Source organism: Dendropsophus ebraccatus, chromosome 12, assembly GCF_027789765.1.
Source record: "Dendropsophus ebraccatus isolate aDenEbr1 chromosome 12, aDenEbr1.pat, whole genome shotgun sequence".
NCBI classification, from domain to species: Eukaryota; Metazoa; Chordata; class Amphibia; order Anura; family Hylidae; genus Dendropsophus; species Dendropsophus ebraccatus.
In genome coordinates this window covers 81,084,499-81,110,436 of record NC_091465.1, presented here as the reverse complement: position 1 = coordinate 81,110,436, position 25,938 = coordinate 81,084,499, and the positions used below count along the sequence as shown (strand labels likewise).

The following is a 25,938-nucleotide window of genomic DNA, read 5'->3' as shown; positions in this document are numbered from 1 at the left end:
TTGTTATGTGGAGCTGCAGTTCATCATGATATAAAAATAGAGTTTTGACTGGTCGGAATTTCAGTGCTAAGACCCCCACAATCATTGGAAGAAGTGGTAGTAATCTCCATCCTGCTTCAGTGTACGATCCATTGAAAGTCTATGGTGCCATCCAGTGAAGCGGGATGGGGAATGTTTTATGCCAGGGAGTGAAGTCTGATACCGCACATTTCTCCTCGGTCATTTTAAATGTTTTGCAAAATGTCAGCTCAGACTCTCCTGGAGCCCTAAGCAAAGGAGGACATTACTTTGGAAGGAGGAACCCGGAACCCCCCACAGTTTTGCCCGTATAGTAGTATACACTTGAGCACAGGTGGTTCTGCTTTAAAAGGGAGCAGTATATGCCTAGTGTATTGCTATGAGCAGGGTGGAGTTTAGGTATAGATATAACTTCCTGCCTTGTCTCTCAATCCCCCCCCCCCTCTCTCTCTCTCTCTCTAAGAATATCTGGAGAAACATTTTTCTCTCCCACCCTGCCTTATTTAATCTTTACTCAACAACTTATTCTCTTTTTGCAAGTATAGTGATACATGTAATATTGTAAATATTAACAGTTCGTGCACAATACTATATATATATATATATATATATATATATATATATATATATATATATATATACAATAATTTAATATTTATTTGTTCAGTTACAGTTTGCCATTAACCCTTTAAGCCCAAGGGAAGGGCAATCCATTAGCCCCTAGAGGTTTCCTCCAAAGGGTTTTTTTCCCCTTTCGTGGGTGCCAGAGGTTTTCATAGTTTTGCCTGGACTGTAATTCTAATTTATACATTCATGGCACTGAAAGTGTACAACAATGTGTAAAATTTTTAAATGATAAATTAAACTCATAGCGAATGTTAAACCTCATGGTGGTGAACAGGCTGAGCCTTGGAAGTGACCAGCCTTAAGGATGGGAACATCATCCAGGGGCGGGCATGGTGTATAAGCACAGGAGTGAGGGTCTTCAGTAGAGTCATTGGGGTAGTAGACAGTAGACTGGCTCTGCTATAATGACTGCCAGAACCCGCCGCCCCCTTTTTGCTGTCTGACCGAGTGCTGTATATCAGACAGCTGGGGATCTCCCAGTATCCGTGAATCCCATTGACCGAGCACGTCACCTGACTCCTGGGATTGTTAGTCCAGTGATATAAATAACGCTGTGGCATCTTAACACCAAAACGTGTGTTTTGTGCCTTCATCTCATAGTCTGTGGTTATTGTTGTTGGATGGGTTTCAAAGGGAAAGCGAGAGTCCATCCCATATCCACAAGTCATGAGACCTCTGACAAGTCAAAAGTTTACTTTAATTTTACTTTGCCCTTATTAGCCCTGTCAAGGTTTCCTTTCTATCTGAAATCCCTGGAATCCTTTCCTTCATTTAGGTCATGTGACCCCTTGGAAATGCCATGCGTTTATGTGCTTCTCTCAATGGGGTCATCATCTTAGCCAGAAGACATTTCTATATGATGAAGCTGCATGGACTGTGTTGCCGCTCTTTTACAGAGGAATGAACAAAACTCCCATTAGAGTTACTGATGCTGGTTATCCTGCTCTTTTCACACAGTCAGGCTATGTTCACACGTTTTTTTCAGCTCAGTTTAAAATAACGCCCGTTATTTTGAGTCTAAAATAACGGACATTATTTAGCAGCCTGGCCTCCTCTTAGTGCAATGACTGGTGTTTGCACATTATTCTAGTTTGGTTACTAATTTCCCTTTGGATGCGGCTTAATTGAAAAGTCCATTGAATTTAATAGTAAAAACGGAGAAAGAACGCTGGAAAGAGGAAAACTTTGTGTGAACTACTAATAAAATACGTCCGCTGTTTGCAAAAGACATCCGAAAATAATGATCATGTTCATTATTTTAAAGTCCGCGGCAAAAACGTCAGTTATTCAATACAATAAATGCATTGGACGTCCATCTTCCCATTGACTTCAATGCATTGCCATTGCAGTCAGTTAAATCGCGGCAAAAACGGACAGTATTTTAAATAGGAAAATCGGCTGCCTTTTCTCTATTTTTGATGTTGTGTGAACATAGCCTTTTAATAATTTGATGCCTTTTTTACTGTATACTTACAGTCCCTTACCTTATTAAGAGATAGATAGATAGATAGATAGATAGATAGATAGATAGATAGATAGATAGATTAATAGATGAGAGAGAGAGCAAGACACACACACTGAGAATTATTATTATTATTGTATTGTCCTCCCAGCAGGCAGATGGTCACATGACCCAGATACAGTAATGAAATACATGGAAGCAGCAGAGCTGGCATGAAGCAGAGGACACTGCAGGAATAGTTATAGCTGGTGTTCAGAACACGGGGAAAAAATCTTTTATCTGATTCTTTGTGGTAAAATGTTTGCAGGTAAAAAACATCCAGCAAGATCACAAGTAAATATTAATGAAAATGAAACCCTGACCCTCACCTGCAGAGCGGATGGTAACCCTCCCAGTACTGTGGTTTGGGTAAGAGGAGCAGCTGGCAATGAAACCTCTATAACCAGTAACAGTGGATTGTCAGCAGAGATAAATGTGACGTCCTCACAGGCTGATGTCTACCAGTGCTTGGCATGGAATGGGCTTGGGCTCAGAGAACGACGAATTCAAGTTGCCATTAAACAAGGTAAAACATGTTGTATCCTCCAATATAACATTTATATAATATTATATGCCTAAAGGGATTCTACAACCACCATTTTTATTTAACGGGAGTCTGTCGAGAGATTTGTGCTGCCTGACCCATGGCCTCGATAAAATCCACAAAGGCTTCAATGTTACTAAAAATGATGTTTTACTATGAAATACTCTAGCGTTTTTAGAGAAAACATACTTGTGGTTTAGAAGATAGAATACCCTGCAAGACCTCAAATCTGAGATTGGCAAATAATTGGGAAATGTACAGACCAGATTAGGAAATTTGTAATACAGGAATCAAATGTGCAAGCTCCATCAGATGGGGAAGAACTAAGACTGCGATGAGTGGCTGTAACAGGAAGTCCGACAGTGGAATCTAGAAGAAGGGAAATCAGTAGCATTGAGCAGTCATTTCAGTATTTACACTCATGGCGCCATAGGATTTATGATCATATATAATCAAAGACCAAGTGTTGCTGTAGGGCAGCACCATTAAAGCCAAAGATCTCAGGTTGGATGCACGCTGTTAGGGTATATTCACACAAGTCAATTCTTTGGACGGACTGTGGATTGGACTTGAGAATATCAATGTAAATATATATATATATATATATATATATATATATATATATATATACTAGAAAATGTACCCGGCGCTGCCCGGGTATAAAGTGTCAGTGTGTTATTAGATTTGTTCTAAGGTGCCCAGGAGGCCAAGCTAAAGGTATTGTTTCATCTGAGTTAATCAGTGGAATTAGTGTATACCTGTAGTGCATAGTTGGAGGGTTTCTGTATACCCACAATGTATAGTTTTTAGGGGTCTCGCATATCTGTAGTGCATTGTTGGGGGGGGGCTGTATACCTATAGTGTATAGTTGGGGGGGTCCTGTATACCTGTAGTGTGTAGTTGAGGGGGGCTGTATACCTGTAGTGTATAGTTGAGGAAGGTCCTGTATACCTGCAGTGTACAGTTGGTGAAGGTCCTGTATACCTGTACTGTATAGTTCGGGGGTCCTGTATACCTGTAGTATATAGTTGGTGCTGTATACCTGAAATGTATAGTTGGTGGAGGTCTTGTATACCTGTAGTTTATAGTTTGAGGGTCCTGGATACCTGTAGTGTATAATTGGTGGAGGTCTTGTATACCTGTAGTATATAGTTCGGGGGTCCTGGATACCTGTAGTGAATAGTTTGAGGGTCCTGTATAACTATAGTATAGAGTTGGTGGAGGTCCTGTATACCTGTAGTGTATAGTTTGGGGTCCTATATACCTGTAGTATATAGCTGGTGGAGTTCCTGTATACCTGTAGTATATAGCTTTGGAGTCCTGTATACTTGTAGTTTAGAGTTGGTGAAGGTGCTGTATACCTGTATTATAGAGTTGGTGTAGGTCCTGTATACCTGTAGTGTATAGTTTTGAGGTCCTGTATACCTGTAGTGTATAGTTTGGGGTCCTGTATACCTGTAGTATATAGTTGGTGGAGGTCCTGTATACCTGACGTATATAGTTGGTGGAGGTCCTGTATACCTGTAGTGTATAGTTTTAGGGTCCTTAATACCTGTAGTGTAAAGTTTGAGGTCCTGTATACCTGTAGTATATAGTTTTGTGGAGGTCCCGTGCACCTGTAGTGTATAGTTTTGGGGTCCTGTATACCTGTAGTGTCCTGTATACCTGTAGGGTTGTATTTACCCGTATGGCAGTGTTATTCAGTCACAGTATGGCAGTATTGGTCAGGTCTGGTGTGGCAGTGTTATCCAGTCACAGTATGGCGTTATTGGTCAGGTCTGGTGTGGCGGTGTTATCCAGTCACGGTATGGTGGTATTGGTCAGGTCTGGTATAGCGGTGTTATCCAGTCACAGTATGGCAGTATTGGTCAGGTCTGATATGATGGTGTTATCCAGTCACAGTATGGCGGTATTGGTCAGGTCTGGTGTGGCGGTGTTACCCAGTCACAGTTTGCCGGTATTGGTCAGGTCTGGTATGGCAGTGTTATCCAGTCACAGTATGGCGGTATTGGTCAGGTCTGGTATGACAGTGTTATCCAGCACAGTATGGCGGTATTGGTCAGGTCTGGTATGGCAGTGTTATCCAGTCACAGTATGGCGGTATTGGTCAGGTCTGATATGACAGTGTTATCCAGCACAGTATAGCAGTATTGGTCAGGTCTGGTGTGGCGGTGTTATCCATTTACATTATGGTGGTATTGGTCATGTCTGGTATGGCGGTGTTATCCAGTCACAGTATGGCGGTATTGGTCAGGTCTGGTATGACAGTGTTATGCAGTCACAGTATGGCGGTATTGGTCAGGTCTGGTGTGGCGGTGTTATCCAGTCACGGCATGGTGGTATTGGTCAGGTCTGGTATAGCGGTGTTATCCAGTCACAGTATGGCAGTATTGGTCAGGTCTGGTATAGCGGTGTTATCCAGTCACAGTGTGGCGGTATTGGTCAGGTCTGGTGTGGCGGTGTTACCCAGTCACAGTTTGCCGGTATTGGTCAGGTCTGGTATGGCAGTGTTATCCAGTCACAGCATTGCGGTATTGGTCAGGTCTGGTATGACAGTGTTATCCAGTCACAGTATGGCGGTATTGGTCAGGTCTGGTGTGGCAGTGTTATCCAGTCACAGTATGGCGGTATTGGTCAGGTCTGGTGTGGCAGTGTTACCCAGTCACAGTTTGGTATACCTGTAGTGCCCTGTATATACATGTACTGTATAGATGGAGTAGGGGGCCCTGTATACATGTACTGTATAGATGGAGTAGGGGGTCCTGTATATACATGTACTGTATAGATGGAGTAGGGGGTCCTGTATATACATGTACTGTATAGATGGAGTAGGGGGTCCTGTATACATGTACTGTATAGATGGAGTAGGGGGCCCTGTATATACATGTACTGTGTAGATGGAGTAGGGGGCCCTGTATATACATGTACAGTATAGATGGAGTAGGTGGTCCTGTATATACATGTACTGTATGGATGGAGTAGGGGGTCCTGTATATACATGTACTGTATGGATGGAGTAGGGGGTCCTGTATATACATGTACTGTATAGATGGAGTAGGGGGCCCTGTATATACATGTACTGTATAGATGGAGTAGGGGGTCCTGTATATACATGTACTGTATAGATGGAGTAGGGGGCCCTGTATATACATGTACTGTATAGATGGAGTAGGGGGCCCTGTATATACATGTACTGTATAGATGGAGTAGGGGGCCCTGTATATACATGTACAGTATAGATGGAGTAGGGGGTCCTGTATATACATGTACTGTATGGATGGAGTAGGGGGTCCTGTATATACATGTACTGTATAGATGGAGTAGGGGGTACTGTATATACATGTACTGTATAGATGGAGTAGGGGGCCCTGTATATATATATGTACTGTATAGATGGAGTAGGGGGCCCTGTATATACATTTACTGTATAGATGGAGTAGGGGGTCCTGTATATACATGTACTGTATAGATGGAGTAGGGGGTCCTGTATATACATGTACTGTATAGATGGAGTAGGGGGTCCTGTATACATTTACTGTATAGATGGAGTAGGGGGCCTTGTATATATATGTACTGTATAGATGGAGTAGGGGGCCCTGTAAATACATGTACTGTATAGATGGAGTAGTGGGTCCTGTATATATATGTACTGTATAGATGGAGTAGGGGGTCCTGTATATACATGTACTGTATAGTTGGAGTAGGGGGTCCTGTATACATGTACTGTATAGATGGAGTAGGGGGTCCTGTATATACATGTACTGTATAGATGGAGTAGGGGGTCCTGTATATATATGTCCTGTATAGATGGATAAGGGGGCCCTGTATATACATGTACTGTATGGATGGAGTAGGGGGCCCTGTATATACATGTACTGTATAGATGGAGTAGGGGGTCCTGTATATACATGTACTGTATAGATGGAGTAGGGGGTCCTGTATACCTGTACTGTATAGATGGAGTAGGGGGTCTACCAGTTATTACTGTGGATGTTGTGAGGCAGCTTCCCTAGCAACCATTGCTCCCTGTGAAAATGAAAGCAGTAATCCTATTGGTTGCTAAGGCTCCAACTGCCGTGTCTGCTGCAGCTAATTATATCACCTGTGTTTGCAGTGAGGAGATTTTCCCATTCATCTCTATGAGGCGCCTCTCTTTCCCCTCCCCCTCCCCTCCTGTACATCAAACGGTTCAGGCGTTTGGAAGTCTATAGAGGACAGACAGACAGACAGAAGGACAGACAGACAGACAGACTTTGATTTTTATGATATAGATATATACACATATATATAAATATATATATATATATATATATATATATTATATCAAGTAATCAAGTAATATCAAGTAATCAAGTATCAAGTAATATCAAGATATATATAATATCAAGTAAATAAATAAATAAATGTGAACATTTATTTATTGTAAATAAATAAATATTCAGCCAATGTGCAAGATTTTGACCTATAACTTTCTCAAGCTTGAGAACTGGCAATATGTAATGCTTATAGTAATGCTAAGGTGGGTGCAGCAGCAACCAGCAACCACATTAGCTCTACTACCAGACACAGCCCTGGCTTCCTAGAATTAAGCTCAGATTACAGTATATTTGATGTGTATAATGAGATTTCATTCTTTACCTTTTCAGATCATTTGGAGACGCCAGCTGAGCAGACGAGCAGCGGTATGCAGTTATATTTCATTACTTTAGGATCCTTTTCATTGTGATTTGTCTTTGTTACATTAGCTCTTACTTTTTCTCTTTATCATTTGCCTTCTCCGTTTTTCTGCTCCTCATCTTTCTCTTCATTCTCTTATTTCTGTTATCCCTTATTCTGTTCCCTTAAGTTTTTTTTTTTTTTTTTTACAATTTCAACAAAGGCAGAAGAGACATCTAGAATTTAGATAGCAGTACAACATGGATAATATACATCCATATCCATTACAGCAAATCAAAACTTGGGAGATGTCATGAGTATAGGGGGATAGTTTACACCAATCATCAGATATCCCTCCGGGAAGGACCCAGCCAAGGGGCAGCTCCTATTAGGAAAACACTAAATCCACCATATTAAGTGACCCCATAAGTCAGTGTAATGACAAGGTGTAAACCAAGGCTAGGTTTCCATCCACATACAGCTGTTTCGGGGTGTTGCCCCTCATCAGTGTGGAGCAGGATTCTGGCTAGGTAGGAGCAATGCCTAGTAGAGCCATGAGAGAAAAAGATTGCTGAACTCAGGGAGACCAGCCAAACAACAACACTGCCAGCTGCTAGTGAAAGCGCTCAATGCAGTGAAGTCCTAGGTGCATTGCCCTCTGGAAAACATGAATATGCAAAAGAGGAGCCCGTGGAGCCTCATTGAAGAGTCTTAAAACACAGGACTATCCAGATATCCCTCCGGGAAGGACCATGTGGATGTTTACCTAGCCTTGGTTTATCCCTTGTCATTACACTGACTTATAGGGCCACTTAATATGGTGGATTTGTTGGTTTCCTAACAGGAGCTGCCCCTTGGCTGGGTCCTTCCCGGAGGGATATCTGGCTAGTCCTGTGTTTTGAGACTCTTCAATGAGGCTCCACGGACTCCTCTTTTGCATATTCATGTTTCCCAGGGGGCAATGCACCTAGGACTTCACTGCATTGAGCGCTTTCACTAGCAGCCGGCAGTGTTGTCGTTTGGCTGGTCTCCCTGAGTTCAGCAATCTGTTTCTCTTAACAATCATCCGAGGAAGTCCTAAGGAAACCCCCCACCCACCCACTGTACTGCAAAGTACACAGCTAAAAGCACGGGAAAGGTGCTGAGGAGGAAGGTTAGAGACACACCTTCCTCCCTGGCGTCTGTGCAATAGGGATATATCAGCATGTTAGAGACGTCTAACCTGCTGAGAGTTCCCCTTTAATTTACTATTAATTATATAATTTTATATAATTGTATACTATAATTTTTGCTAGTATCTCATAAATGTCTTTATCTTAGTCTTTTCTATAGTATTAGAGAATGACACACACACACATATATACATATATATATATATATATATATATATATATATATATATACGTATATATATATATATATATATATATATATATATATATATATATATGAAAATCTGTATCCCCCCCAGCTGACAATACACATATGGCCTACAATGCATATAGCAAGATGCCCAACATCATGACAGTCACATGGGCTTTCTGACAGCTTGTCTCCAGCCTTCCTTTATTCTATCCTGAATGCTTACATAGGGGCCACACATACAGGATCTGATGCTGCAGATATCAATGTAACTAAATTATTGAATACAACTGCAAATCTACAGCTTAAGGCTAGGTTCACACTATGTAACTGTGCGGCTGTATTTTTTATGCGGCTGTAAATGTGCGGATGAAACTACGGCCGTGGGAAAAAATAGACATGCGGCTCAAAACATACGGTCATTTACTTGGAAATCTGGTTCAATTAAAAATAACAAATAAAATCTTAAGAAAGTGATGCAAACACCTCTGGATGCATCTGGGAAAGCAGGGAAACAGTTTACATGAATCGCTATTACCGGGGTTTGCGATCCTCTGCAGTATGCCGATGTCTCTCATGGTTAATCTATTAAAATAATAAAACACATTTTCGTTGTAATAAAGTCCCTTTCGTTGTTCAATAATTAAATTTAAACTAATCCATCATTTTGCAATTAAATATACTGTTAAAATAAATATATATATATATATATATATATATATATATATATATATATATATATAAATAAATGTATATTTATATATATATATATTTATTTTTTGACAGTATATTTAATTGCACAATGATGGATTCGTTAGAATTAAATTATTGAACAACTAAACTGATTTTATTTCAACAAAAATGTGTTTTATTAATTAAATATTAATTAGTACAGGAAGCTCTATAAGCCGTTAATTCATATGCCGGCAATAGAGCATTCTGTACTAATCATCACTTTACTTTAATGAAAACATCAAATGTTTCTTCTAATTATGTTATGACAATAGCATTATTAGAAGAAACATTTAGAATTATATGTGTGCTCAGCTGATTGGCTGATCGGCTGAGCGCACATATAATTAGCGGGTCCGCAGTACAGTGACTTCATTGTGCTGCGGACCAGCGAAGAGGACACATCGGGGTGAGTATAGAGCTCTCTCCACCCCCTCCCCAGCACTGCACCCCTCCCAGCAAGGAAGGGGGGGTCAGTTAACCCCTTCCTTGCTGGGATGGGTGCAGTCTGACATCAGTCTGGCCCCCAAGGGGTTAAGGGGGATGCAATACATCCTCCCTTAACCCCTTGGGGGCCAGACTGTAAGCAGCGATCTGTAAAGATGCTGCATACTGTAAGGTACACAACACTGCTCACAATGATGGGTGTTGTGCTCCTGTTTGTGTGTTTTTTGAGTGTTTCTCCCTTTTTGTTTTTCAGATATCGGTATCCTGGGGATTACGTCGGATTCCGTGGACTACGTCGATGACCAGCGTTTTTTATTTATTTTTAATAAAATGGTCAATGAGGGGTGTGGGGGTGTTTTTATTTGAATAAAAAATTTTTTTAACTTGTGTCTTGTCTTTATTTCTTTACTTTATAGACTTAGTAGTGGAAGCCGTCTAATAGACGGAATCCATTACTAAGTCGGGGCCTAGTGTCAGCCGGTATAAAATGGCTAACACTAACCCCCCATTATTACCCCAGTACCCAATGCCACCAGGGGTACTGGGAAGAGCCGGGTGCCAGTGGTCCCGGAGCGTCAAAATTGGCGCTCCCGGACCGGGCGGCAGCAGGCTGGTAAGATTTAGGCTGGGGAGGGCCTAAACCAATGGCTCTTCCCACCCTGGTGTTACCAGGCTGCTGTCGTTTGGTTTTTAACCCGGCTGGTTATAAAAATAGGGGGGACCCTATGCGTTTTTTTTAAATTATTTATTTATAAAAAAAAAACACGCATAGGGTCCCCCCTATTTTTATAACCAGCCGGGTTAAAAACCAAACGACAGCAGCCTGGTAACACCAGGGTGGGAAGAGCCATTGGTTTAGGCCCTCCCCAGCCTAAATCTTATCAGCCTGCTGCCGCCCGGTCCAGGAGCGCTAATTTTGACGCTCTGGGACCACTGGCACCCGGTTCTTCCCAGTACCCCTGGTGGCATTGGGTACTGGGGTAATAATAGGGGGTTAGTGTTAGCCATTTTATACCGGCTAACACTAGGCCCCAACTTAGTAATGGATTCCGGCTTTCACTACTAAGTCTATAAAGTAAAGAAATAAAGACAAGACACAAGTAAAAAAAAAATTTTATTCAAATAAAAACACCCCCACACCCTTCATTGACCATTTTATTAAAAAAAAAAAAAAAAATGCTGGTCATCGACGTAGTCCACGGAATCCGATATCTGAAAAACAAAAAGGGAGAAACACTCAAAAAACACACAAACAGGAGCACAACACCCATCATTGTGAGCGGTGTTGTGCTCCTTACAGTATGCAGCATCTTTACAGATCGCTGCTTACAGTCTGGCCCCCAAGGGGTTAAGGGAGGATGTATTGCATCCCCCTTAACCCCTTGGGGGCCAGACTGATGTCAGACTGCACCCATCCCAGCAAGGAAAGGGTTAACTGACCCCCTCCCTTCCTTGCTGGGAGGGGTGCAGTGCTGGGGAGGGGGTGGGGAGAGCTCTATACTCACCCCGACGTGTCCTCTTCGCTGGTCCGCAGCACAATGAAGTCACTGTACTGCGGACCGGCTCTTTATATGTGGGCTCAGCCGATCAGCCAATCAGCTGAGCGCACATATAATTCTAAATGTTTCTTCTAATAATGCTATTGTGATAACATAATTAGAAGAAACATTTGATGTTTTAATTAAAGTAAAGTGATGATTAGTACAGAATGCTCTATTGCCGGCAATATGAATTAACGGCTTATGGAGCTTCCTGTACTAATTAATATTTAATTAATTAAACACATTTTCGATGAAATAAATTCAGTTTCGTTGTTCAATAATTTAATTCTAACGAATCCATCATTGTGCAATTAAATATACTGTCAAAAAATAAATATATATATATAAATATACATTTATATATATATTTATTTTAACAGTATATTTAATTGCAAAATGATGAATTCGTTAGAATTAAATTATTGAACAACGAAAGGGACTTTATTACAAAGAAAATGTGTTTTATTAATTTAATATATTAACTATTAGAGGCATTTTTTACTAGTCCGTTTACGATCGGGCCGTAGATTCATACATAGTGTGCACTGTGCAGCCGTATATCGTATACTTTCCAGCGTACGCATGAACCACCAAAAATCCCGCTCACTATTACAGCCGCAAATACAGCCGCACACTTACATAGTCTGAACCTGGCCTTAAACCTGTGACATCAAATCTGCAGCAAATCCTATACATGTGAATGGATCCTAAATCAGAATTCAGGACAGGAGACAGAGGAGCTGGAGACTAACCATCAGAATGTATGTATTGCAATAAAAACAGCTGCAAAAAAAAATGCTTTTTTTCACAGAGGATATTTTACAGATCATAGATCTGTACAGACATTAAAATATGTTATTTTTTGTTGAATCTGTTTTTATTTTCGGATTACAATTTTTATTTAGGGTTAATTGGACTCTGCAATCTGGCTCCTCCCGCTTTTGCCACAATCACTTTTAGCATCACAGTAGATCTGAACCAAAATAATATTAGCAAAACTTTATTTTTATTTTTTTCATTGACAGATAAACTTTCATTCTGGAACTTAGTGATTGCATTTATTTGTGGAATCTGTATCTCCGCTTTAGTCATTCTGCTGTACAAATTAATTACAAGGTAAGAATCCATATGCACTATATTATCTAGCTGTAACACTCTGCATTAACTAAAATAATACCATAGAGACATGATATCGGACTATGTGAACGTAGTCACAAAAAATTTTAAAGTGTAAAATTCTATGAACTTGCAATACTCTGCCTGACCACATGGTGTGCTGTTGTATAAGCATTTTCTTCTAAAAGGTCTGGAACATATACAGTAAATAATTCTCTAATCACTTATCCAACTCATTTGCAGGAAAAAGAACGCAAAAACCGAGACATACATGAGTGTAAATGGGGTTTCTTCTAGTGCAGAGCAACAGAGCACAGATGACATCTACATGAATGTCGACAAGCCTAAACAAAAGGCTGAGGTACACAGATTGTAATTGGTGGTAATAGTCAGTATGTGGTGGTATTAGTCAGTATGTGGTGGTATTAGTCAGTATGCGGTGGTATTAGTCAGTATGCGGTGGTATTAGTCAGTATGTAGTGGTATTAGTCTGTATGTGGTGGTGTTAGTCTGTATGTGGTGGTATTAGTCAGTATGTGGTGGCATTTGTCAGTATGTAACATAGTAACATTGTTAATAAGGTTGATAGAAGACAAGAGTAATCAGGTTCAACCTAGGGAAGCCCTATTGTGTTAATCCAGGGGAAGGCAAAAACCCCTATGAGGCAGATGACAATTGCCCCATCACAGGGAGGATATTCCTTCCCGATTTCAATCAGAATAATCCCTGGATCAACGTATCACCAGAAATCTAATGCCCATAACTTGTAATATTATGTTGTTCAAGAAAAGCGTCCAGGCCACCCTTGAACTTATTTAATGAATCGGCCATGACAACATCATGTGGCAGAGAGTTCCACAGTCTTACCGCTCGTACAGTAAAGGACCTGTGTCAATGCTTATGGTGAAACCTTCTTTCCTCTAGACGTATTTTCAATCAGTATGTGGTGGTATTAGTCAGTATGGGGTGGTATTAGTCAATATGTGGTGGTGTAAGTCAGTATGAGGTGGTTTTAGTCAGTATAGGGCGGTATTTGTCAGTATGGGATGGTATTAGTCAGTTTTTGGAGGTATTAGTCAGTTTGTGGTGGCACTAGTCAGTATGGGGTGGTATTAGTCAGTATGGGGTGGTATTAGTCAATTTTTGGTGGTATTAGTCAGTTTGGGGTGGTAACACTTGTCCCTCATTAACTGGAACTGTTGTTATTATAGGTATGATTGTACTTAGTATACTGGATTTTGTCAGTAACAGTATGGTGGTAATATTAGTGGTCATGGAGTGACCAATAGTAAAGTTGTATTATTGGTAATAATCCGCATACAGGATTTGGTCAATAACAGTGTGATGATGATATGTATGGTGATAATTTTTGCTCCTTATATACTGGTGCTATAATACCATATCTGTTATTCATAACCATGTAACATAAGTTTGTAACTACACCTGACCCAGCCACTTCTAGTTACGTCCGTGCCCATTATATTGCTCCAGGAGGAGGGGAAGACGTTTATGTGCGGTGGTACGCTATGGGATTTGTGTGCCAGGACTGTTTTTTCCTCCCAGTCCAGACCTGAGAGAGCTGATCCATTTCAGGGCAGCCCAAGACTTCCACTAAGCCTCAGGCAGGCTTTACCAATGGAACAGCTCTCTTTGCACTTTGTAATGCCGGGAGGGTTAATTACCGTGAGGTCACCAGAAACTTGACCTCCAGGCAATACAGAGTGCAGAGATAGCTGGCCAGGTAGACTGCTTACATGAGCCGCCTTAAAAAGAAGGAATGGGGGATCAGAGCGCAAACAGAGAGAACAGCTTACACAAAGTTTTCTATGTCTGCAGCAGAAATCCGCAGCCAAGAACTGGGAAAAGGGGACTGAAAGGATAATAGCAAGTATGGAATCAATTGTTAGTCACTAGGAGGTTGGATGATTCAACATTGACCCCGATTAACTCTTAGTCAGTTTGATCAGCAGGAGATTAGTGTCTTGCAGAAAATCCTTCACGCTTACCAGATTATCTCCTGCTTACTTTTATCATTTATATGTAGGTTTAGTGTGTTTTACAGTTAGATTTTATATTTGTTACACAGGAGGCCACATACAGCGACATAAAAAATGCAAGTGGAGCCACATTGGATGAAAATGAGCTGCACTATTCCACTGTGGCCTTTACAGAAAAACCCTCCAAGGGGCCATCAAGCCAGCCAGAGACTGAATACGCAGAAGTCAAAAGGAAATAGAAAGAGACCCGAATAATATGGACTCATCATGTTTTCTGAAATCTGTGAAATTATTTGTATTGTTTTTATGAATATATAAGTAGAGATGAGCGAAACAATAGCATCTGAGACAGTAATTTCTATTATTTGGTTGAAACATATTCCCCGTCTACCAGCTGCACCATTACACAGGGCCGGGTTAATCATGTTCCTATGTGTGGTCACCCAGTATTGTAATACACTTTCCAGCCTGCTTATATGTTTAGCATGTCACAATATAGTACTGGATATCATGAGATATGGGAATCCATAATCAATACGAAGACACAACTGGTGTTAGAAAGTTATACAGATTTGTAAAATACTTATGTTTAAAAAAAAAAAATGTAATTTATCAGCTGCTGTTTGTCCTGCATGAAGTGGTATATTCTTTTAAGTCTGATACAGTGCTCTGTGCTGCCACCTCTGTCCATGTCAGGAACTGTCCAGAGCAGCAGCAAATCTCCATAGAAAATCTCTCCTGCTCTGCACAGTTCCTGACATGGACAGAGGTGGCAGCAGAGAGCACTGTGTTCGACTAGAAAGAATTCACCACTACCTGTAGGGCATACAACAGCTGATAAGTACTGAAAGACAGGAGATTTTTAAATAAGATTTACAAACTCATATAACTCCAGTTGATTAAAATAAAAAATTAAAACTATGCTGTACCCCTTCAATTAAAGGCACACAGAGACTGGTTAAAGATTGTCTAATAGGATTCACGCCTTGATGGAAACTGCTAGCAAAAATTGAAACAAAAACAAACAAAAAGTACAAGCAATTTTAATAAACTCTGCAATAGTTTTATTAAGCAAAACAATCCTCTTTTGTACTCAAAAAGCTGATTTGCAGCCTACCCCCCTCACTTCTTATCTGTGCATTATCAGGCAAAGCCGTCTTCATTACAGAGAAGCAAAGGGAAGATTGGTTTGCTGTGTCCATTATATCCAACGGAGGGGGAGGGGCCAAGTAGATGAGTAAGCAGGAAAAGGAGAGAAACAGCCCTGCCGTTTGGAGACTGTCTGGACACAAAGTTAGAAAGACCAGTGCTAGTCTGAGGTCTTGGGGAGATAAGCATGCAGGATGTTGTGTTTTGCAGACTGCCTTTACTCCTCTCCGTGTGCATTTATCCCCCTCGGCCCCTCCCCCCACCATAGAGCATAATGGACACAGAAATTCAGCTTCTTCTGAAGGAGGGGTTAGGAAAACATCTTTTGAGTATAGAAAGAAACCTTTTTGCTTAATAAAACCTATTACAGAAGTTCTTAAAATCGCTTGTACTATTTATACTTATCGATTTCGTGACAATTTAATGACATTTTAAAGTGGCATTGTTGTTATAATTTTCAAAATCTAAACAAAGAAAGTGTCTAAAGTATAAACACAGTCCAAACACAGAAAGTCTCTTGTTTCCCAGGTCATCTGCACTCACAGAGAAGGCAGTCATGTGATTGACGGACATATTGAGTTGTGACTCTTTGTACTGGCTGGGACTTCATGTGTTTAGTCTGGGTTTTTTAAAACCAGCAGAAGACTAAAAATCTCCAGGAAACCTTGGACCTGCATATAGTAAGTATAGCTGTTAAGCTCCGTTCACACGGAATAAAACTGGCAGAAATGCGTGGCAGGGATTTGCGCCAGTTTTACTCCGCATGAACAGAGCCTAATATAGCATCCTTCAGGAGACTGGACCTGGATACAGTAAGTATAGCTGTTATATAGCTGCCTTCAGGAGACTGGACCTGGATACAGTAAGTATAGCTGTTTTATAGCAGCCTTCAGGAGACTGGACCTGGATACAGTAAGTATAGTTTTTATACAGCTGCCTTCAGGAGACTGGACCTGGATACAGTAAGTATAGCTGTTTTATAGCAGCCGTCTGGAGACTGGACCTGGATACAGTAAGTATAGTTGTTATACAGCTGCCTTCAGGAGACTGGACCTGGATACAGTAAGTATAGCTGTTTTATAGCAGCCGCCTGGAGACTGGACCTGGATACAGTAAGTATAGCTGTTTTATAGCAGTCGTCAAGAGATTGGACCTGGATACTGTAAGTATAGCTGTTATATAGCAGCCTTCAGTAGACTGTACCTGGATACAGTAAGTATAGCTGTTATATAGCTGCCTTCAGGAGACTGGACCTGGATTTCTGGTAAGTTTTAGTTGTTTTAAAGCATGGGAACTAAAAAAATAAAAAAAATTAATGCATATTGCAAACTTGCTTTATATCACATGTTGATTTAGATTTTGAAAGTTATCACAGTGACACCTTAACTATAACATAGCACATGGTTCCTTTTTCAAGGAACAGGCTACATGCGCAGGTGTGGCGGTAGCATTAGAAGATGTAAAGAAATCATCCCAGCCTTTGGAATAGCCATTAGTTTGGGTCAGGGGCTTCTTCCAGGAGTGCCAAGATGAGGGGACCCTTAAAGGGGTAGTGCACCAAAAAAAAAATTCTTTCAAATCAACTGCTGCCATGAAGTGCCAGAGATTTGTAATTTACTTCTATTAAAAAATCTCAAGCCTTCCAGTACTTATCAGCTGCTGTATGCCCAGCAGGAAGTGGTATTATTTCCAGTCTGGAGAGCAGGAGAGGTTTTCTATGGGGATTTGCTCCTTCTCTGGACAGTTCCTGACATGGACAGAGGAGGCAACAGAGAGCAATGTGTCAGACAGGAAAGAAAACACCACTTCCTGCTGGACACACAGCAGCTGATAAGTACTGGAAGGCTTGAGATTTTTTAATATAAGTAAATTACAAATCTCTGGCACTTCATTGCAGCAGTTGATTTGAAAGAATTTTTTTTTTGGTGCACTACCCCTTTAAGAGTGGGTGGATATAAACTGTGTAGGTTTGGGTACAAACTCATCTAACTGGATAACGTCCATAGGAAAGGTGTTTGCTATATGGTGTCCTCTGGTCAGGTGCAGCATGGCAGAGGGCATTGGCTATAGCCTGACTGTAATATGTATGATTAAATGGGTGTCAGAGAGGTGCCTTTCAAATACCCCTTTATTATGTTTGATTAAATATATGCACTTTATAATTATTCTGAGGATGTTACATTATATTTGCTGTGCGGTTATTATATATTATTGTCTAGTTGTTTGGACAGTTTTTGTATGTTGCTTTACATTTATATATATATATATTGACTGCTGTGTCCTTTTTATGAAAACGTGGTTGCTGTGTGTTCATTGGGGTAAGAAAGGGTCGTAGATAGACAACAGCACACAGTCTACTGCCTCCAGAGTTGACTCTGACCTAGAACTTATCATTGCTGATTGTAAATGTGGTGGTAACCATCCCAGCGGCGTACGAAATGCGGTCAAACTCGTACGCAGTGTGAACATAGCCTTAAAGAACAACTCAGCCGATCAAACAGTATGTTTAATCGGCTGATCGCCGTTTGAATTTCCTGCCAGCCGTGGTCCCTGTCCCCTCTGGTCGGCATCTTTGGTTCTCTCTGACCTCCAGGTTCCAATGTAACGAATGGGAGAGAATAGGCTACTGGTGCGCATGCGCACTGGCAGTCTTTTCATTGGCTGGATCACATCACATGGCTTCCAGCTTGCTCGACTAATCTAACCTCCTGAAAGCCCCATATTGTGCAGGAGGAGGATGGAGGTGTGTCTTTTATCCTCTGTGGCATTCCCCTGCACTTCGTTTTCGCCACAGTTTGGTAAGGCTGTTAGGAGCACTGGGGCACCCGTTATGAGCACTGTCCTGCCCCATGGCGTCAGTAAGCCCCCGACCGGCCTGCCCCTTTCTAATGATAATCAATGGAGCTCGCCGGGTGCTATGGGATGGGCAGTGCTCCTAACGGTCTTGCCGAACTGCTAAGTAAATGACTGAGTGCATAAGAAGGGTAATGAGGGAGGAAAACTTGAACATAACATGAAAAAGTGAAAGTCAGAGACTTTTCAAATGCATTGAATATTGTTCAGCTATGGGCTACAAGTTCATTACAGCCATTATGTAATGGTATATGCTTATTGTGGAGAAAAATAACGTTTAAAGGAAAAGTCCGGCCAAAAAGATTTTTTTAATATGTTATGACTTATGGAAAGTTAGACAAATTCCTAATGTACATTAGTTATGGGAAATGCACATATAGGGCTATTTCTCTTAATTTAGTAGATCAAGAAGTCTTCAAATTCTCTCAAAAACCGTGACGTCACGAATCAGGTGTAATTCCTATAGAGTGTCCATCAGGGGGCGCACTATATGTAAAAGCCTATGGAACTGTCTTGTCTATGAAGCTGTATGTAATGGAGTGTTAGATGGGATTACAGTACACTATGCTTTATTGATTGAATACGTTTATGGAATACTTTGGGGAGCAAGTGTCCTTGCTCCCCGCAGTATTCCATAAATGTGGACGGCACCAAGCAGAGAGGGAGAGAGGTGCCAGTGAATCTAACTACCTCCTCCCTGCTCGGTGCTCTGGGCACATACACACTGTACTGCTCCTCCCATCATGTGCTCATAGTATAAGCACACGATGGAGCAGTAGTACCAGTGCCGATCCCCATCGCCAGCATCCCCCCAGCGCCACCGCTGCTCCGCCACTCAGATCACCAGCATCCCCCTTCCCAGCCCCCTTGATGCGGCTGTCAACGCTGCTGCTGCACAGTCGTTCACATCCCCTGCCGTGCGGGCTGACAAGCACACTGCCGCCCCAGCCTCCTGCTGACTCATTCCTTGTGACATCAAGGAACGAGTCGTCAGGAGGCTGGGGCAGCGGTGAGCTCACCAGTCGGCCTGACAGAGGATGTGAACGACTGTGCAGCTGCAGTGGTGGCGGCCACGTCAGGGGGGCTGGGAAGGGGGATGCTGGTGATGTGAATGGCGGTGCAGTGGGGGGGCTACTCCCCCCTGGTACTACTCCCCCATCATGTGCTTATACTATGAAGTGTGTAAGTGTGTATGTGCCCACAGCACCGAGCAGGGAGGGAGGGGGTAGGTATTTAGATGCACTGGCACCTCTCTCCTTCTCTGCTCAGTGCCGTCCACGTTTATGGAATACTGTGGGGAGCAAGGACACTTGCTCCCCAAAGTATTCCATTAACATATTCAATCAATAAAGCATAGTGTACTGTAACCCCATCTAACACTCCATTACATACAGCTTCATAGACAAGACAGTTCCATAGGCTATTACATATAGTTCGCCCCCTGCTGGAAACTCCATTGGAATTACACTTGATTCGTGACATCAGGGTTTTTGAAAGAATTTGAAGACTCCTTGATCTACTAAATTAAGGGAAATAGCACTATATGATATATGTACATTTCCCATAGTTAATGTACATTAGGAAATTGTCTAACTTTCCATAAGTAATAACATATTAAAAAATATGTTTTGGCCGGAGTTGTCCTTTAAGTGTCTAGAAAAGAAGTGAGGCTAAAAGAGGGATAAAATGCACCGGCTTTTATAATAATAATTATAATTATAATAATAATAACGGCCAAAGCAAACAGCCTTGTGAAACCTCATAGACAGGATAAAGGATAAGGAAGTGTGACCTTATAGTCTTTATATCAGTCATAGTACTGGAGGAGGTTTTTGCTTCCTAACAGCTATAACCACATGTGTTTCATTTTAAGTGTTTCATATATTTTATTGAAAGGTTTAAAAAGTATTTGCTAGTGTCCTAGAAAAATAGAAAAAAGGAAAAACTATACTTCCTACCCCAAGCCCATGCTGGTCCTGCAGCAGTTCTGATTCGTCTTCTTCTGGTCCAACAGTCGAGACCAGTGCTTTGTGCTGGACCTCCCTGCTCAGTCAGTTGCCACAATGGTGTCCTGTCTTGGTTAGTGATTGGCGGAGTCCTAGTCTAAGTACTCATCTCGGAAGCAGGTAAAGGAGATGAGCGGAGGAGAACCTGAAGAAGAACTGAAGCTGCAGCAGGACCTGCTGGTAGGTGTAGTTTTCTCTCTATTTTATCAGGGTCCCAGTGCTATAGTATTATATTTTTAGAGCTTTAGAGTACTTTTTTAAACCTTATATTTTGTTGTATAGTTATAAAAATAAACTACAGTCATACTTTGTATTTAACCTTAGATTATGTTTCTTTTTACCGGTGCCTCATTTGTAGACATATCCGAAAACCGACATCTACTGTAACTTTAAAGCATAACCAGGACCCCCTTTTATTTCATTATTTGTTTGGAAAGTCTCAATTTCACACAAATATAAAGAGAAAAAAGGGTGAAGTGTTTCTACTCTTAGGCTATGTTCACACTACGTAAGTACGTATGTAGTGCTGCAGGCTGAGGGGTCACATAGTATACACTCCGGCCAGGATCCCTAGCGGCGCCATAAAAAACTGACATGTCAGTTTTCTGCAGCCGCTATTAAGTGAACACTATGGAGCAGGCGGCTCCAGCCACATGCTCCAATATGTGTTGTGGCGAGTTCGGATGCGAGCGTGCACAGATCCGGCCGCATCAGAACTCTGCTGTGCTAAAGATCATCCGTCCGATACTGCAGTACCAGCCGGGATGGGTCACGAAATGGCTGGTCTCTTACCAAGTGTGACCATAGCCTTTGGACGGGTTCACACTACAGAATCAGGGTGGATAACCCGCCACGGATTCCATCGCTCGTCCCCACTCACGACAGCACACATCTCCGCCAGTGCCATAGACTCCATTCTATGGTCGGGCGGACTCCGTCGTCCACCGAAAGAATTGACATGGATACTGTGTCACGAGCGGAGATTCACGCTGGCACGAGAGGAAATGAGCGATTAAATCAGCAGCGGGTTATCCACCCGGATTCCCTAGTGTGAACCCACCCTTATATTGTGAAGTTGGTGGACTCCAGATGAAATCTAAATGGCAAAACTGGCCGGCACAAAAACTGTGTATAAGAGCTTTTATGTGCATTTATCATGTAAGCGCAGTAAGTCAGTTAGTCAAGATCTAAAGAGTCTTTTTTAGTTCTACACCTACGCAGCCTGCAATCTGTGTTGGCATTGTAAATAGAGATGAGCGAACCGGCCAAGGTTCGGGTTCGTATGAACCCGAACTCTCGGCTTCTGATTCATGCTGTAGAGGCTGTATCCCAGTTTTCTAGGCGGTCCTCAGGCTGTATCCATCCTCTCCATGGAGCGGGCAGACAGCGGGAATCAGAAGCCGAGAGTTCAGGTTCATACGAACCCGAACCTCTGCCGATTCGCTCATCCCTAGTTGTAAAGTATGGGAGCCATTGTAGTGAAGGATACTCAGATTACAAGTTTGTTCCTCCAGAGGCGGACCACACTTAAATACACATAATGGGGGAGCCAATCTGAGTTATCTAAACCGTCTGCTGCTGTATATTACAGTGTTATCTGGCTGACCAGGTGTGAGGCTGAAAGCACTAGGACAGCATGGGCATAATAATATAACTTCTGCTTGGCGAGAGATCTCAGGGAAGTTGTGAGATAAATACCATCATGGTCAGAACATTTGGTGCATTGTCTTACATAATAATTGTATCATTATTAAATGTTGTTTTACATTTGTACTCAAAAGATTACATACCCACCAGAATTTTTACCCCCCCCCCCCCCCCCATGGTTAGTGGTCGTGTGAAGCGAATAATTGTCAAACTATTGTGTTTTCTCTTTTTAAATAATAAAGACAACAAAAACATCCAAATGCCCCTGATCAAACGTTTACATCCCCCACTTCTTAATAGCGTGTATTGCCCCCTCTAACATCGATGACAGTGTAGAGTCTTTTGTGGTAGTTGTGAAATAGGCTCTTTAATTTTTTAGATGGTAAAGCTGCCCATTCAACTTAACAAAAAGCCTCCAGTTCCTGTTACCTCCCAGACTGTGTTGCATGAACTGTGCGCTTGAGATCTCCCCAGATTAGCTCGATGATACTTAAGTCAGGATAACGACTCCAGAACCTTCACTTTGTTCTGATGTAGCCAATGACAGGTCGATCATGACAACCAAAAACATCCAAATGACCCAGATCAAATGTTCACATACCCTGAAATGCTCCCAAACCTAGCTGGTCTTACTAAGCCACACTGAGTATTTTGAGGCATTTCCTGCCATTGCCATCTCTAGCTGTTGCCATTCCTGAGTTACAAGTTTTTCTAACAGCCTATCTATATCCAAGATGGCGCCAGCCTGGAAACTACATTTCCCATCATGCATCTCCGTGATTGTTATGTTTCTGTACTCACTCCCTTAGCTTTTTTTCCTGCCCACTGCTGTCATTACTATTGCACAGTAAAAACAGGTTTGTTTTTTCACTGATCTTGCATCACATCACCCTAGTATATATTCCATACTAGCAGAGTTGACACGTGCATGATGTAGCTGAGCTGACATATGCATAGTGTAGCTATGTGCTGCATAACAGGTGTTTGTTTACCAGGGAGTTGGGGATGTAGTGTAGGTTTAGATCTCTGCTTGCTGACTGTGAATGAAAACATTCTAGTTCCATCCAGACTCTAAGAACATCTATAACTCTTACAATATACAGAGCTGTGACACAAAGACAGGTACATGTACCTGAATTCACTGACAGCAAACAGAGATATAACTAAAACTTTTCATATTACAGAAACCTAGACTGATGGACACATGTAAATTTATAGAAGTAGCACTATCACTTTCACTAGCAGTGAACAGGTGCAGATGATGTCTCCTGAGGGACAGATTACCAAGTCAATATACAGCTACTAACTCAGCCCCAGAGAGGAGATCACATGTCCTGTGTCAACAAAGGCGGGAGGGGGGGGGGGAAGTGTTGTCAGAGAGAACACAAAGAAGATGATTTTAGATGTCCAGAGCAGGTAAGTATGAAAAGAAAAAAAAAATCGCAAGGGGTGCAGGTTATACATGTATATTAGACATAGGGTAGTATTGGGAAGGGGTGTTGTTTAGAATATTGTTTTTGTTACCTAGATAACCCCTTTAATTATATACAACATCAAAACCAAACTGATAACCTAAGAGCAGCAGCAGAACAAAGCTTAGAACATATATACAGTACCAGTGTAAAGTTCATAAAATAATGCATCAGAACCAAGCTCATGATGTGAACCCTGTACCAAAATCACACTCGATACATAAATACAGTACCAGAACCTAGCTCAGTATATAAATATTGTAAAACTAAACCAAGCTCATTATGTAAACTGATGTACCAAAACCAATCTAAGGGCCCTATTACACAATAATCAGCCAAATCAGGCTAGTTCGGCCGATTATCACGCCGTGCAATAAAGAGAACGATCAGCCGATGAAACGAGCGTTTCTTTAGGTTCAGACCTAAAATCATCGGGTGCCGACCGCACTTTTGCTAAGTGTAACAGTGATGCGCGGCCAATGGCTGATGAATATAGTGTAAGGGTCCCTTCACACCTACCGGATATGCAGCGGATTTGACGCTGGGAGTTAGCGGCGAAATCCGCTGCGGATTCAGTACTGTTAATGGGTCCCATACAAGCAGCGGATCCGCTGCGTGTATGGGACCCGGCCCCTTTAACCCCCGTGGCAGCTGAAAGCCTGCCAGCCCGAAGCCCCGGCCCCCCGTCCGGCATTACCAGCTCGGTGCCGCGGCTGTGCGAAGCTCCCGGATCCCTTCACTCCACTTCAGCCAATCAGTGCACGGCAGCCTGAATCAAGCCGTGGCACTGAGCTGGAAATGTATGCTCAGGGTGGACGGCAGTGCGGGCGGACGGGGTCCAGGGCTGCGGGCTGTGGGCGGGCAGGCTTTCGGACGGCGGCGCAGGGGTTAAAGGGGCTGGGTCCCATACACGCTGCTAACTCGCAGCGTCAAATTTGCTGCGGATCCAGTAGGTGTGAGTGTACCCTAAAAAAATAAATATTAACATCGCGGAACTCGGTAAGGTGAGTTATTATTTATTATTTTACACTAAATGCAAGGGCTGCACAGACATCGCGAATGATGTCTGTGCAGCCCTTGCTGCCAGATAATAGACCCGTGAAGTAGCTCAGTAAACAAGCCCTGATCTAACAGATTATTGTTTATTATCGGGCCGTGTAATAGGACCCTAAGCGCATAAATACAATACCAGTGCTAATGGAGTGGAGATAAAATGTTATACCATGTATTGAATGTAAATGATCGGTCTCTATCACAGAAGGAAGTGAGTGGGGACAATTTTAGATTAAGAACAAGGATACAGACTTATTATTCAAACACAGAGAGGCAATGAATAGGTCAGTGCTGTGATGGTAAGGCTAGCCAATGCTGGAGCGGGGTTTGTGGTCAGGAATGGTGAAATGTAACGATTTGTCTTCGGTGTACAGAGACAGATTGGATTTTTCTCCTGTTTCTCTGTAACTTTGCATTATTTCTGGACCACTAGACTGTTTAGGACTTCCTGTTATTCAGAAAATGGGGGAAATCACATCAACAGTCTGTAGATGAATGATCAGCAGCTATGGGATGATCCCACCACCAGTCTGCAGGTAATTGATCAGCAGCTATGGGATGATCCCACCACCAGTCTGCAGGTGAATGATCAGCAGCTATGGGATGATCCCACCACCAGTCTGCAGATGAATGATCAGCAGCTATGGGATGATCCCACCACCAGTCTGCAGATGAATGATCAGCAGCTATGGGATGATCGCACCACCAGTCTGCAGATGAATGATCAGCAGCTATGGGATGATCGCACCACCAGTCTGCAGGTGAATGATCAGCAGCTATGGGATGATCGCACCACCAGTCTGCAGGTGAATGATCAGCAGCTATGGGATGATCGCACCACCAGTCTGCAGGTGAATGATCAGCAGCTATGGGATGATCCCGCCACCAGTCTGCAGATGAATGATCAGCAGCTATGGGATGATCGCACCACCAGTCTGCAGATGAATGATCAGCAGCTATGGGATGATCGCACCACCAGTCTGCAGATGAATGATCAGCAGCTATGGGATGATCGCACCACCAGTCTGCAGGTGAATGATCAGCAGCTATGGGATGATCCTGCCACTAGTGGAACATCACTGCTTCTTTTGAGCACATCTGAGCACATAGGCTATGCAGCAATCCTGTCGTGTCTTCATAGAACAGGAAGTACCAAAAAGAAGAAGTTGGTAATAAATAATACAGTATTAAAATACTGGAGTAAGAACACAAAGAGA

At 42.2% G+C, this 25,938-nt stretch overlaps 1 protein-coding gene across 1 annotated transcript in view; it reads left to right on the top strand.

The window, feature by feature from the left end:
* Nucleotides 1-14,997, top strand: part of LOC138768814 (sialic acid-binding Ig-like lectin 13) — a 32,287-nt gene extending 17,290 nt beyond the window's left edge. The window contains exons 8-12 of the mRNA XM_069946769.1: nucleotides 2,415-2,672; nucleotides 7,337-7,372; nucleotides 12,454-12,544; nucleotides 12,788-12,905; nucleotides 14,631-14,997. Of these exons, the coding sequence (XP_069802870.1) occupies nucleotides 2,415-2,672; nucleotides 7,337-7,372; nucleotides 12,454-12,544; nucleotides 12,788-12,905; nucleotides 14,631-14,780 (653 nt within the window). The 3' untranslated portion in view covers nucleotides 14,781-14,997. The remainder of the gene's footprint in view (nucleotides 1-2,414; nucleotides 2,673-7,336; nucleotides 7,373-12,453; nucleotides 12,545-12,787; nucleotides 12,906-14,630) is intronic.
* The last annotated feature ends 10,941 nt before the right edge of the window (nucleotides 14,998-25,938 follow it).